The 12366-nt window shown below is 53.6% G+C and overlaps 4 protein-coding genes across 4 annotated transcripts; 3 read left to right on the forward strand and 1 right to left on the reverse strand.

Moving 5' to 3' along the window:
* The first annotated feature begins 1594 nt into the window (after window positions 1-1594).
* On the forward strand, window positions 1595-3366 carry B0T23DRAFT_238721 (guanine nucleotide-binding protein alpha-3 subunit). The gene is made up of 6 exons (XM_062834003.1): window positions 1595-1974; window positions 2034-2382; window positions 2438-2566; window positions 2627-2756; window positions 2813-3051; window positions 3111-3366. The coding sequence occupies exons 1-6, from the start codon at window positions 1842-1844 to the stop codon at window positions 3208-3210; spliced, it is 1080 nt and encodes a 359-aa protein (XP_062688554.1). The 5' UTR covers window positions 1595-1841; the 3' UTR covers window positions 3211-3366.
* A 1252-nt stretch (window positions 3367-4618) lies between these two features.
* On the forward strand, window positions 4619-8895 carry B0T23DRAFT_407884 (major facilitator superfamily domain-containing protein; the record flags this gene model as incomplete). The annotated part of the gene is made up of 5 exons (XM_062839238.1): window positions 4619-4718; window positions 5055-6030; window positions 6388-6392; window positions 7374-7454; window positions 7538-8895. The coding sequence occupies 5 exons, from the start codon at window positions 4619-4621 to the stop codon at window positions 8893-8895; spliced, it is 2520 nt and encodes an 839-aa protein (XP_062688555.1).
* A 74-nt stretch (window positions 8896-8969) lies between these two features.
* On the reverse strand, window positions 8970-10982 carry B0T23DRAFT_238752 (uncharacterized protein). The gene is made up of 3 exons (XM_062834005.1): window positions 10631-10982; window positions 10392-10539; window positions 8970-10245 (listed from the first exon to the last, which is right to left on the reverse strand). Exons 1-3 carry the CDS (start codon window positions 10718-10720, stop codon window positions 9044-9046), a joined length of 1440 nt encoding a protein of 479 aa, XP_062688556.1. The 5' UTR covers window positions 10721-10982; the 3' UTR covers window positions 8970-9043.
* Window positions 10983-11232: 250 nt separating this feature from the next.
* On the forward strand, window positions 11233-12361 carry B0T23DRAFT_407886 (RTA1 like protein-domain-containing protein; the record flags this gene model as incomplete). The annotated part of the gene is made up of 2 exons (XM_062839239.1): window positions 11233-11428; window positions 11493-12361. The coding sequence occupies 2 exons, from the start codon at window positions 11233-11235 to the stop codon at window positions 12359-12361; spliced, it is 1065 nt and encodes a 354-aa protein (XP_062688557.1).
* Between the last annotated feature and the right edge of the window lie 5 nt (window positions 12362-12366).

Consider the following 12366-nt stretch of genomic DNA (forward strand, 5'->3'; position numbering starts at 1 on the left):
TCCTTCCAGACATTGGCGCCTTTCCCCTCATCCAACGAGGAGACGAGTAGCTGTTGCCAGAATGCCGTATGAGGTCTAGCGGGGCTTACGCCAGGCGGAGCTCGCTGCCCCCACCATGTCTTGGCGACACCTCGGAATTACATCCAATAACAAAAGGCCTGCCTTCCACTTTGGCTTCCAAGTATTTTCCCCAACAGAGCCGGGATTTATGTAGACAAAAGGTCCTATAATAGTGTAGTGCCGTTTCATTCAGGTAATTAGCCCTGTGCTGGTGACACTCACTTTAAGCAAGCGTGCCAAGTGCTAGCACAATTGCGGCTTAGCATAGGTAGTGTAGGCTTTCCGTTCGTCAGGAGGGCTGCACTCACTCACTGCCCTGAGAAGTGAAGCTGAGTGGAGGAGAGTGGTGGATCTGCTGTTCAACTGCCGCACCACCCAACAACTAATGCTCCTCATTGGCTCCATTGCCTCTTGTCTTGGCCTCTTCAAGCCTTCCGCGGGCAGTTCCAAACCAAATGAGCCTTTCCAGCCAATCCAGCGTTTGTCGCTTTGCTCACTGCAGTCAGTCGGTGCTACAGTACGGCTGCCTTCCATCATTATTTGCTTTTCCTCCTTCGTTGGTTTTCACTGCTTCATCTCACGATTTTCGACTTTTCAGCATCCGGGCACCGTGACCTGCTTCGTCTGTAAACGGGACTCCCACACTGCACAGAGCAACAAGCACATCGACGAGAAGGCGTCAAACTAGAGGCAAAGGACGGTACCTTGCCTACTGCAGTCTGCAGCGACTTGAAACCATCCAAACCCGACAGCACAAGCGTCACGGCATCCTTCCACTTTGGCTGGCGTCAACTCGCTTAGAGCGGCCTGTCCTGGCAATTCACCATCGTATTGACAAAGTCTCTGGATCTGCGCATTTTAGACCGGGTAGGCGGTGACAATAACACGAACCCGGACCACTTTACACACTGGCCGCCGGGCAACCTGGAACACTACTCGGGGATCCAGGGCATAGTGTACAGTGACCCCAGCAACCCCCCCGTTTTTTGTCGCGACCTGGGCATCCTGGGCCCCCATCTCCCCCGTCCCGCAAAACTTAACAAAAGGTACTGGCTGCCTGTCTGCCTGCCTGCCAATTCACCTCTACCTCACCTGGCTTTTGGCTTTACCTCCCGTCCGTCAATTATTCCCGACACCACTACAACCAAACAACAACCCATCTCGCCTTTCAATCCATTCGTCGATCTTCTTTGTCGCCGACCCTTTCGAAACCGTTTACCGACGGCGCGCGTGTACGCCAACCAACTATCAGAATCGGCGACTGCCAGCCAAAGAAAGACTGCCATTCAACCAGCGAGAGAGAGGCGACGAACGGCTAACGATCCAAACGATTCGGACTGCATCCACTCAAGACGTCACAACCAAATCCAGCTACCCGTGGTCCCTGTTGTGTCGACTTACTTGGAGAGCCTCCCACCGAACACAAGTCGCCAAAGTCGACCATACATAAAATTGCCCATCAATTGCGTCAGTTGACCAAATCGTCTCGAACCCGCATTATTCAGGTCGCCCATTTCCGGAGATCCCAGCTACAAGGCGATTGACGGACGACGACGAACAAGTCTGCCCCTGGTCGTTCGACAAAAGTGAAGGCCGAGCAAGGGTTATCCGAGCGACGAAGCTGAACTGCACATCACACCAAACATTCGCCGGGAAAAAAAGTCGTCTTCATGGTTTTCTAGAACAGACCCGTGAACAGACGAGCATCTTCTTATCCGCCAGGTCCAAGTTCCCGGCCATCATCGGCTGCCTCATCTAGCCACCGCAGTCGAAAGGGATTGATGATCAAGATGGGCGCATGCATGAGCAAGAACGACGAGGAGACGGAGCAGAAGAAGAGGAGCCAGAAGATTGATCGCGACCTAGAGGAGGACTCCAAGAAGCTACGGAAAGAATGCAAGATTCTACTTTTGGGTGCGTACCCCTGTTGTCCTTCCCTAAAATCGTTTCTGCTAACATGCGTGCGCGTACAGGCTCCGGCGAGAGCGGTAAATCGACCATTGTGAAGCAGATGAAGATCATACATCTCAAGGGCTATTCAGATGAGGAGCTCACAAATTACCGACCAACCGTCTACAAGAATCTGTTGGAATGCGCAAAGGCGGTTGTGAATGCTATGCACCAGTTCGATATCCAGCCAGCAGATCCGTCGCTGCGGCCCTACGTCGAGTTCTTGCAGGATTACAACATGGAGGGGTGTCCACCAGGACAGTCGATAGACCCCAAAGTCGGCACGGCTATCCAGGCACTATGGAATGATCCAGCAAAGGAGCAACTCATGGAGAGGCAAACAGAGTTTTACCTTATGGACTCTGCAGAATAGTGCGTGTCCGGTTTTTTTTCCCTTCAAGAACTCACGTTTGCTGACTTGGCACAGTTTCTTCACCGAGGTCATGAGGATTGTGGCCGAAGACTATCGACCAAATGAGATGGATGTACTTCGCGCCAGAACAAAGACGACGGGTATCTACGAAACGAGATTCAAGATGGGGCAGCTCAGTATCCAGTAAGTGTGCCTAATGGACATCTGTTACCCTCGTGCCCCTCAGCTCACACAATGATCTAGCATGTTTGATGTGGGCGGGCAACGTAGTGAACGCAAGAAATGGATTCACTGCTTCGAAAACGTCACATCCATCATCTTCTGTGTTGCCCTGAGCGAGTACGACCAAGTGTTGCTCGAGGAGAGCAGTCAGGTATGTCCACCCACCACGTCACCCCCTGGTACAGAGATGGTGCTAACATGTAACAGAACCGCATGATGGAAAGTCTGCTGCTCTTCGATTCGGTCGTCAATTCACGGTGGTTTATGAGAACGAGTATCATCCTGTTTCTCAACAAGGTCGACATTTTCAAGCAGAAACTGGGGCGGTCACCTCTAGGGAACTACTTTCCGGATTACTCTGGTGGAAACGACGTCAACAAGGCCGCCAAGTATCTATTGTGGCGGTTCAACCAGGTTAACAGGGCTCACCTTAACCTATATCCTCAGTATGTCCTCTACATCATCCTGTCTTGGTGTATGCACCATCATGCTAACATCGTCACAGCTTGACACAAGCCACCGATACCTCCAACATCCGTCTCGTGTTTGCTGCCGTCAAGGAAACCATTCTCAATAACGCCCTTAAAGACTCAGGTATTCTATGATGAAAGACTCCTTTTTTTTTTTTCGCTCACGCATCTTCTTCCTCTTTCTCGCAACAGCGTTCAGAATATTACCAAGTCTCCCTTCTTGCATGACTCGGCGTTTTAAAGGGGTGGTAGCTGTCCAGCTAGCCGGCTAGCAAAAGCACGGCGGTGACAGCAACGGAGGCGGCGGTTGTTGTTTCTTATCATATCTTAGGGTTCACGCGCGTTTGGAACGTTGCCAACCTGAGGTTTGCTTTTGCTTCCCATCGGTTTCTCTTTTCCATTAGCATGCATTCATCTGAGCGACAGGCAGCGCCATCAACCATACCCTACCAAACGGAACTTATTGTAATCTTGTTTACGCACCATTTGTTTGTTTTGCGCCGACGCAGAACAGCATAGGAGCACTTTTTTTTCTTCTTCACGGCGGCAACTGGCCCGACTGAGCAGGTCCTTGCTTTCTCTTTTTTTTTTTTTTGTACATTCCTTTTCAACCGCATTTACAAGAAAACGGAAGGTGGAGAAGAGACATTGTCCTTAAGAGGTGTCACTGTACTCTCATGGGGAGGTGCATGGCAAAAAAAAAAAGAAAGATGTCTGAGCTAGAAAGCCAGGGAGTTGAAAAGGGAACATTGTTCGCCTCCCAGTGAGGTTTTGGATCCTGCATTGAAATGCGGTCCGAGGTATCCCCAGGCCCATCCAAGAGATGGGAAGGTGGGCGCAAAGAAGGAGAAGAAGCCATGATGTTCACGATTTCGTTAACTGTCTCTGGTAGTAGTGGGAGGCAGAGAGAGAGAGATAGTAGGAGACAAAACTACTGTTTGTTCGTCACAAAGAGACTCACACAGGATACCTATCTGATGAAAGTAGAGGACTCTTCGAACAAACAGAGTATCTTATTAATGAGTTGATTATCAAGTGGAATAGAGATGCTGCATCTGAGACATACGAAAAGCGCTGGCAGTTTGCTAGCAGTAGTGTCTTGGCACGTCGTCCGTCGGTATAGAATAGGAAATCGACGGAGAGACAGACAGACAGACAGACAGACAAACAGACAAACAGACAATTTAGAGTCGTTGAAAGCAAATAAAGAAACACATACGGCCATACCCACTGGAAAACTCGGGATCCCGTTCGCTCTCCTAATTGCGGAAGGAAGATGTGATTGCCCCGGTGGAACCCGACACGTGGAGAAGCACGGCCCCTATAAAAGTTGAAGATGCTACCATACACCTCGCTACTACCGCGAGACCTCCTCGAGCTACGTCTTGACAATAGAGCCTGCCGTACCCGACGGAATAGAGCCTAGACTGTGATTTACTCCGAATACTAATGTTCTTAGACCTACCCCCTGTTCCACCGTGACACTTGCGCTTGTTCTCGACTCCTTCTTTTACCATCTACCTACCTACCTACCTAGGTATACATGAAGACTACGAGATACTCGACATCACGGCAAAAATCATGCCAATCATGCTCCAACGCCAAAGCAAAATGCGATCGCAAGGCAACATCATGTAGCCGATGTGCGCTACGAGGACTAGCTTGCACGTACCCCCAGGCATCTTTGTCTGGAGGTTCCCGAGTTTCTCTCGAAAAAACGGAGACAACAGGCAGCCTGGTTTCCGTATCGGGGAGCCTCCCGCTTCATGGCTCAACTCCCGAGCCGAATGTTGCCATGTCACCGACAACATCACAGACCTCGAGTCTTGCCGGTGAATCTACGGCATGTATCCAGCCTGGGGCTGGTAGTGTCGATGGCCTAGTCAGCCCGGCTTCAACAAACCTTGCAGACACGAGCCGGTCCGCTCATCCAAGACGGCACCAAGTTACATCCCATACCACCCGAGGAGGAGGGTCAGCTGCACATGCACTCCTCGACTTCTCACATGTCGATCTCGTGTGTCCCATTAACGCGAATGACATCCAAAACCGCTGGCTCAAACCCTACATAGAGGTAGCTGTCCTCGGGCAAACGGCCAAAACGCTTTCCCCGAGCATTACAGCCTTCACATACAGAATCCTCAAATCGTACGCGGCTATTGCGGTCCGAGGCGGCGGCCATGATAGCATCCCGCCATTTCTACACTCAGTTCATGTGCTTCACACATTACCAAACACACCAGCGCTCTCGACTTGCTTAAGCCTGATTCGGAGCTGCGAAAACCCGCTGCCTGGCAGCGAAGGAGTCCTTGCCGAGGTTTTGCAGCGCGAGATGAACAAGCTCTACGAGCAATACGGCCACAACACTTGCGATGATGATGATGATGATGATTCGGCGCAGCTGCTTGCGGCATTCCAGGCTTACTTGGTGTACACCTTGGTCTTGTACTACCGACTCCATGTCGGCCGGGATGCTGCGGACCACCCTTTCCTCCGACTACAACAAGCAATGATGCATCTCCAGGAGATTGCATGCGCCTGTTCGGCGCGGGGGCTTGTGTGCTCGGCCGAATTGCAAGACGGAGCACAAGGAGCCCGGCGGCCGAGGTGGGAAACGTGGATCGTGGCCGAGACGAAACGGCGAACGCTCTACACCATGTATCTTTTGGACAACATGCTCACTGCCAAAGAGGGTCTTCCGACTTTTCTCGGCACCGAGTTGCGAGGACTACCGGCGCCAGCAAGCAAAGCTCTGTGGCAGGCATCAGCTCGGGATGAGTGGGAAAAGGCATATAACTTGCACTTGGCCGAGTGGTACCCTGAGGGTGGTGGTGGCCTCCTTTGCATCGATGAGCTTTGGGCAATCCCAGCAGACATGGATGAGGCCGGCTTGGGTGAAAGGCGCAGGAGAGTGGACCGGTGGTTGGAGGGTGTCGATGAGTTTGGGACAATGATGTATGCGGTGACGAGTTGCACGCATGGAGGCTAATTTTTGTTGCAATTTGTTCGTCTCGGTGAGCTTCTAATTAATTAATTCATTCATTCATTCATGCGATGCCCTCGTACGGCTGGTCGAAACTACCTAGGCGAGAAGAAAATATGCTGCGCTACAAAGACTGCTCCAAAGCCCAAAGCGCTTGCTCAATCTTGATTGCCCGTAGATTCATCTTGGGCAGGAGAGTATTCAAGACGAGCCGAGAAAATTTGCCTTTGTGGCCTGCTGGCAAGTCCAACACATTGTCCGAAATGACGTAAACTTGTTTGTAGTCCAAATCAAACAACCGATAAACTGTGTGCTCAACACAACACCAGAGAGAGTGAGACCGGACTGGGGGGGAGTTTGTGAGTTAGGTAGGCAGTCCAATCCAGACTTTAGAAAGGGCACTCAGCGGCTGGCCGCCTACGTACAATGACAGCGGTACCTATCGATGTTCTGCGACCTTGAAATCTCCTCGAGGGGCATTTCCTGCGCCAGCGTACCTACCTACCTACCATCTCGTCTTCTGAAGAATGATGTCCTGCTCATCGACCACAAAGTGAGGATCGATTTGCACTCCAGAGGAATCTAGTTCAAAAGTACTACCTCTATCAAAGGCTCGAACCAACTTCTATGGTAAACGGCACGCTGTGTCGTCCTTTGCCAGTTCGGGTTGTGACGAATTTGAAAAGAACAGACTGCATGGTGAAGATGGTGGTGAGCGGCCGAGGATTGATCTTTCCGGTGCACAGCATCGTTCCACCGCACACAGCTACGTAGAGATGAAAGCTGCTCCTTCGTCGGTAGGTATGCTTCAATCGCGGCGTCTATCAAAATCGACATTACCTAGGTCAATGTTGAGAATGGCGTAGCGTAGCCCAAAGGAAACAGAGCTCTCGGCCGTTTCATTCTGTTGCGGATCCATTTTCTAGATGACAGTTAGGTAGTTACCCAAGTATCAACGCAAGATGAAGATGAATGGTGTCTTTTGCTGTTGAAATAACCAAATGAATGAATGTCAGCAACACAAAGTTGGTCTGGCTACTGCACCGGAGTTGAAGCCCCTGCATCTCTTTCAAGTCCGAAAGTGGGAAAGCTCAGCTCCGAACTCCGTAAGGCGACGTTATGCCTGTGATGTCTGCCCGTATTTGCTTTAAAAGCAGACTTATTTGTATACAACATGTCCTGGATCATATGCAGTATCCAGATCCGATCCATGACAAAGTTAGTTGGCGCTTGCCATTGACCATGATTACTAAAGTTCAAAATCAACAACCACCTTTCCCTCATGGCACTTCTGCCGCCACCTTTCCTCCACCAGAAGCCGCGGAGCAACCGTATTGCATCTTTGATAAGCGACAGAAAGCCCTAATCGTCGTTATAATTTCTGTCGCTGCAACATGTAAGTGGGGAATTCTGTCCAAGCGTGGTTGGCGAGTATGTTTGGGGTCTGACAGATAAAAAAAAAAAAAAAAAAAAAAAAAGTCTCGGGCTTTGCGTCGAATGTATACTTTCCCGCTCTACCTACTATCGCCAAGGACCTCAATGTTTCCATCGAGCTCGTCAACTTGACCGTCACCTCGTACCTCATCTTCCAAGGCATAGCGCCAAGCTTGTGGGGCCCCATCTCGGATGTGAAGGGACGCCGGATCACGTACTGTTGCACCTTTGTGGTCTTTCTCGGCGCCTGCATTGGTCTGGGAGAGGCCAAGAGCTATGCTGCGGTGCTCGTGTTGCGATGCCTCCAGAGCACGGGCAGCGCGAGCACCATCGCCATCGGCTCGGGCGTGATTGGAGACATCACGACGCGTGATGAGCGTGGCGGCTTCATGGGCATCTTCCAAGCAGGATTGCTCGTGCCTGTGGCTGTGGGACCGATTATCGGAGGCGCGCTGGCGGACCGTTTAGGGTGGAGGGCCATCTTTTGGTTCTTGGCCATCTACAGCGGTGTTTTCGTCGTGTCCTTGATTCTCTTGATGCCCGAGACACTGAGGTCGGTTGTTGGCAATGGGAGCCGGATTCCGTCGAACCCCATCGCCCGGTATCCGCTTGTCGTCTACCAAAGAACTAGCCGCGTCAAATGGGACGTCGCCACCGAGCCCGCGGCAAGAAAACGCATCGACCTTGTCGGTCCCTTTCGGATTCTTGTCAGCAAACAAGCCGCGCCCGTCATCGTCTTTCTCGCTGTTTATTACGCTGTTTGGCAGATGAGCATCACGGCCATGTCCACTCTCCTTGAGGACCGGTATGGGCTTGGGGAGACCGAAATTGGTCTGAGCTTCATCGCCAATGGTGTAGGATCCATGGTCGGGACGCTGGTCATGGGAAAGGTCCTTGACAATGACTATGGCCGCATCAAAGCCCGGTATGAGTCTCGGTCCAACTCGGCCCATGACGCCGACGGTGATGGTGATTCGGACGGCACTAATTTCCCCCTCGAAAAGGCGCGTCTGCGCCTGGTCCCGATCTTTGCTCTCCTGCAGTGCGCATCCATCACTTTATTTGGCTGGACCATTCAGTACGCGCAAAAGGTGCACATGGCGGTACCGATTGTGTCCACCTTCATCACGGGCTGGACGGCCATCGCCACCCAATCCGTCATCATGACCTACCTTGTCGATGTGTTCCACGACCGCAGCGCAGCCGCCAGTGCGAGCCTGAACCTCGCCCGGTGCCTGTTCGCCGCCGCCGGTACGAGCTCTGTGATGCCCATGGTCAATGCCCTTGGCGTCGGGCTAGCCTTCACCGTCTGCGTCGTGGCTCAGCTCGTCGCGCTGCTGGGGCTGGCGGTGCAGTGGAGATTCGGTGCCAGATGGAGGAGAGAGCTTGAGAGACGGAGATAGGAGGTAAATAAGTCGACCCGAATGCTCATTGCGAGGTAGTCGAGCCGCTTGGTGTTACGACGCCTACAATAGTTGCAAAGACTTTTGTGTAAGAAGGAGAAAGAAGGAGTGCATGTCTAATTGCACGAAATATAGTGTAGCAAGAAGATTACTCTTTTTCTTCCGGCGCAATCTGCTCCATCGGCCAACGCATCCATTTGCTGGTCTCACTCTCCCCCAAAAGCACGCCAACCCTCGCAATAATGTGCTCCTTCCAACCTTTGAGAAACCAGCCAGATGGAGTCGTCTGCCTATTCAGCAGCACGGCATAGTGCGCCAGGACCAACAGGGCGCTGGGGTCGCACCTCCTCACGCACGCCGCAAACTCGGGCTCGACACGGTACAGCCAGCCAAACACGAACTGGTTGTGAGGCGGGCCGTCATCTCTGATCTCGCCGTCTGGCCCGCGGCGCCCGTATATCGCGGCGTATATCCCGATGAGATTGTCGAGGGCGTGGACGGCGACGGCTGCTGTCGTCCTGGAGAGTTCTCCTTCATTGGGTGCGCCGCCTTCTTGTGCCCTGGCCACAACAAACTCCCGTAGCCCATCCAACTGCTCTTCCCACTCCACCCGCGGGAACCCATCCCTTACGTAAACGGGCGTATCCAAAGGCGACGGCGGCAGATCCCTCCCCAACGGCTCCATCAAACCGGCGAACAACACCTCTGGACGAAAAGTCTGGTGCATGAGCCGCACGCCGTACACGAACGGCATGCTCACACCACCACCCCCGACCTCTTCCAAACCACACCCTTCATCTCCATCTCCATCCCCATCAACACTGCACACCAGCAAATCTCCGTCCCCCCTCGGCCCATCCGCAAACGTGCAAAAACAAAGTAGCACCGCGCCCAGATACAGCGCCCCACAATTCCCCTCCCCCGGCCGCGCAAGCTCTGCCGCGAACCCCGACACCCCCTCCGTCAGGTGCTGCTGCGCGAGGGCGAGATATTCGCTATGGCTACGGCGCGGAGGCAACAGCAACACATCTTCTTGCTCATGGTGATGGGTGGCTGTCAGGTAGGCGAGGTGGAACGCCGTGTCGGCGAGGAGGAGGTGCAGGACGAAGGGGTGGGCGAGGCCGATGTGCAGGGCGTTGCGCGTCCAGAAGGCGAGGTGGTGCGGGTGCTCGTCGCAGCCGCCGATGGAGAGGGCGGTGGTGGTGGTGAAGTGGAGGAGGAGTTCGGCTTGGGTAATATTGAGGTCGATTGTCGTCGTCGTCGGGACACAGGCCCGCTGGTTGAGGGGTGTTGGGTCGTCGAGGGGGGAGGTTGGGGTGGTGGATGGTGTGCTTTGGGAGTGTGGGGGATCTGAGCGGAGAGTTAGCTGGCGTGGAAAGAAGAAAGACATGGAAAGAAAAGGGCATGAAATGGAAGAAGAGACATGGAGGAAAAAGACAGGGAAAAAGGAATGCATGGAGTGAAGCCCAAAGGCTCGCACACACTGGTTGACTCACCTGCCCAGTTCTTCCGAGGCCGCCCCCGACCTCGTCGAGTCGGAGCGGCAGGTCCTACAATACCATGTTCGAAATGGGCATTTTCTGGGACGAGATTGCAGGGCAGGCCGAAGCGGATGCAATTGCTACATGGCTTCTCTTCGTCGCACTGAGGGAGGTCAGCAGGAGTCGAGAAACGGCGCTTGTAAAAGGCGAGAAGCATCTTTGTGTGTTGTGTAGGTAACGGGTGAAAAGCTGACCTTGACTTTGCGGCGTTTACAAGAGCTACAGCCGGTGCGTGATTTGCGGTGAGGTTGAATGGACTTTCTGGTCGATGACGACGCCGCCATTTCTGCGAAAGGTGGCTAGAGTACAGTAAGTTGAGATTGGGTGTGAATTGATTTTTCGGATCAAAGTGCGAAAAATAAAACCCGAATAAAGGGAAGCCCTTGAATGGAGCTGCGGCGTCTGCGAAAGGAGGCTACAGTAAGTTGACATTGAGGTGTAATGGATGGTTGGCTGTGAATTTTTCGGATCCAAGTGCGAAAAATCAAAGCCGAATAAAAGGGAAGCCCGTGAATCCACATCTCGTGTAAGTCGCCCGCCCCACAGCCCACGACGCAGTTTCGTCTGAGGGGGCTGTGAGCATCCAAATGGAATGCCAGGGTACCGTCTGTTCAGATCTTGATCAGCACTGAAAGTAATGCGATTCACCTGTCTCTCGACGGTATATAACCCCCCTCGAGGAATAACTTGCCTTGTATTTGTTGTGTTCGTTATCAAGCAAAGGGCTAGCAGCAGCTTTTGATATCCCTTTCCGTCTACTCCCAAACCTGGCATCTCTACTACCCTCCCCAACTCAATGACGCTCAACGATGGCCCGCCCTTCGGCCCTGTGGTCAACGGGACCATGGTGGTGGTCTTTTGGGAATACCGACCCAGCAACGTTGCCGCGTACCTCTTTCTCGCCTTGTTCGCCTTGGCCACCCTCGCGCACCTCGTCTACTTTGTCTGGCTCCGGGCGTGGGGATGCATTCCCCTCATCCTCGGTGGCATCTGTAAGCCTTCTCCTGTCTCTTCCACCTCGCAATCTCCCTGACCATCCAACCCCCAAACAACCAGGCCTCGTCTTCGGCTACCTCGAACGCAGTTACGCCCACTCCGACCCCACAAAGCTCGACCCCTGGCTGCTGCAGAACATGCTCCTCCTCGTCGCCCCTCCCCTCCTCGCCGCCTCCCTATACATGTCCTACGGCCGCATCTCCACGGCGCTCCTCGAGGGCACCTCCAAACCCAACCACGGGCGCCGTAACAACCGCGGCTGCTGCGCCCGATGCTGTTACTCCTGGTACCGCCCCATCATCATCTATTTCCCCGACCCCCCGTCACTAACCGCCCATTGCCAACCAACCAACAGCTTCTGCACCTGCTCCCCGACGCGGCTCTACGTCCTCGCCGACGTGGCCGCAATCTTCACCCAGCTCATCGGCACCGTCCTCCCCGCAAGCGGCACCGAGTCGGCGCAACGCCTGAGCAAGATCATTGTCCTAATCGGCCTGTGCGTCCAGCTCCTCGCGCTGGGTATCTTCCTCTTCACCTGCGGGCGCCTACACGTGCGCCTGCACCGCAACCCGACCAGGTCACGGGCAATGCTGATGGACCCTGGGGTGAGATGGCTGTGGTATTTTGGTGTGATGGAGGTGGCGGGGGCCATGTTGATTGTCAGGAGTGTGGTGCGCGGGGCCGAGTATTGGGGGGGAACGGACGGGGTGGTGGCAAGTCATGAGTGGTTTGTCTATGTGTTTGATGGGGTGCCGATGGGGGTGGTGATGGCGGGGTTTTTGGTCTTGTATCCGGAGAGGGTGGTGAGGGAGGTGAAGCGGCAGGAGGGAATTTTGAAGGGGGCGGGCATGGGAGAGGAGTTGAGAGGCGGGGTGAAGGGGGAGTCGTATCCTGGGGGCGATGTTTACGTTGGGGGTAGGTGTCACTAGCTGTG

The sequence above is a fragment of the Neurospora hispaniola genome (assembly GCF_033458365.1).
Source record: "Neurospora hispaniola strain FGSC 10403 chromosome Unknown B0T23scaffold_9, whole genome shotgun sequence".
In the NCBI taxonomy this organism is placed as follows: Eukaryota; Fungi; Ascomycota; class Sordariomycetes; order Sordariales; family Sordariaceae; genus Neurospora; species Neurospora hispaniola.

Excerpts from the sequence above, each read along its gene's own strand:
- B0T23DRAFT_238721 (XM_062834003.1), top strand. The coding sequence starts at position 1,842 with ATGATCAAGATGGGCGCATGCATGAGCAAGAACGACGAGGAGACGGAG. Across the intron at positions 1,975-2,033 it reads ATGCAAGATTCTACTTTTGG|GCTCCGGCGAGAGCGGTAAA; the intron begins GTGCGTACCCCT and ends GTGCGCGTACAG. Across the intron at positions 3,052-3,110 it reads CACCTTAACCTATATCCTCA|CTTGACACAAGCCACCGATA; the intron begins GTATGTCCTCTA and ends ACATCGTCACAG.
- B0T23DRAFT_238752 (XM_062834005.1), bottom strand. The coding sequence starts at position 10,720 with ATGGCGGCGTCGTCATCGACCAGAAAGTCCATTCAACCTCACCGCAAA. Across the intron at positions 10,540-10,630 it reads GTAAACGCCGCAAAGTCAAG|TGCGACGAAGAGAAGCCATG; the intron begins GTCAGCTTTTCA and ends GACCTCCCTCAG. Across the intron at positions 10,246-10,391 it reads GCCTCGGAAGAACTGGGCAG|ATCCCCCACACTCCCAAAGC; the intron begins GTGAGTCAACCA and ends CTCTCCGCTCAG.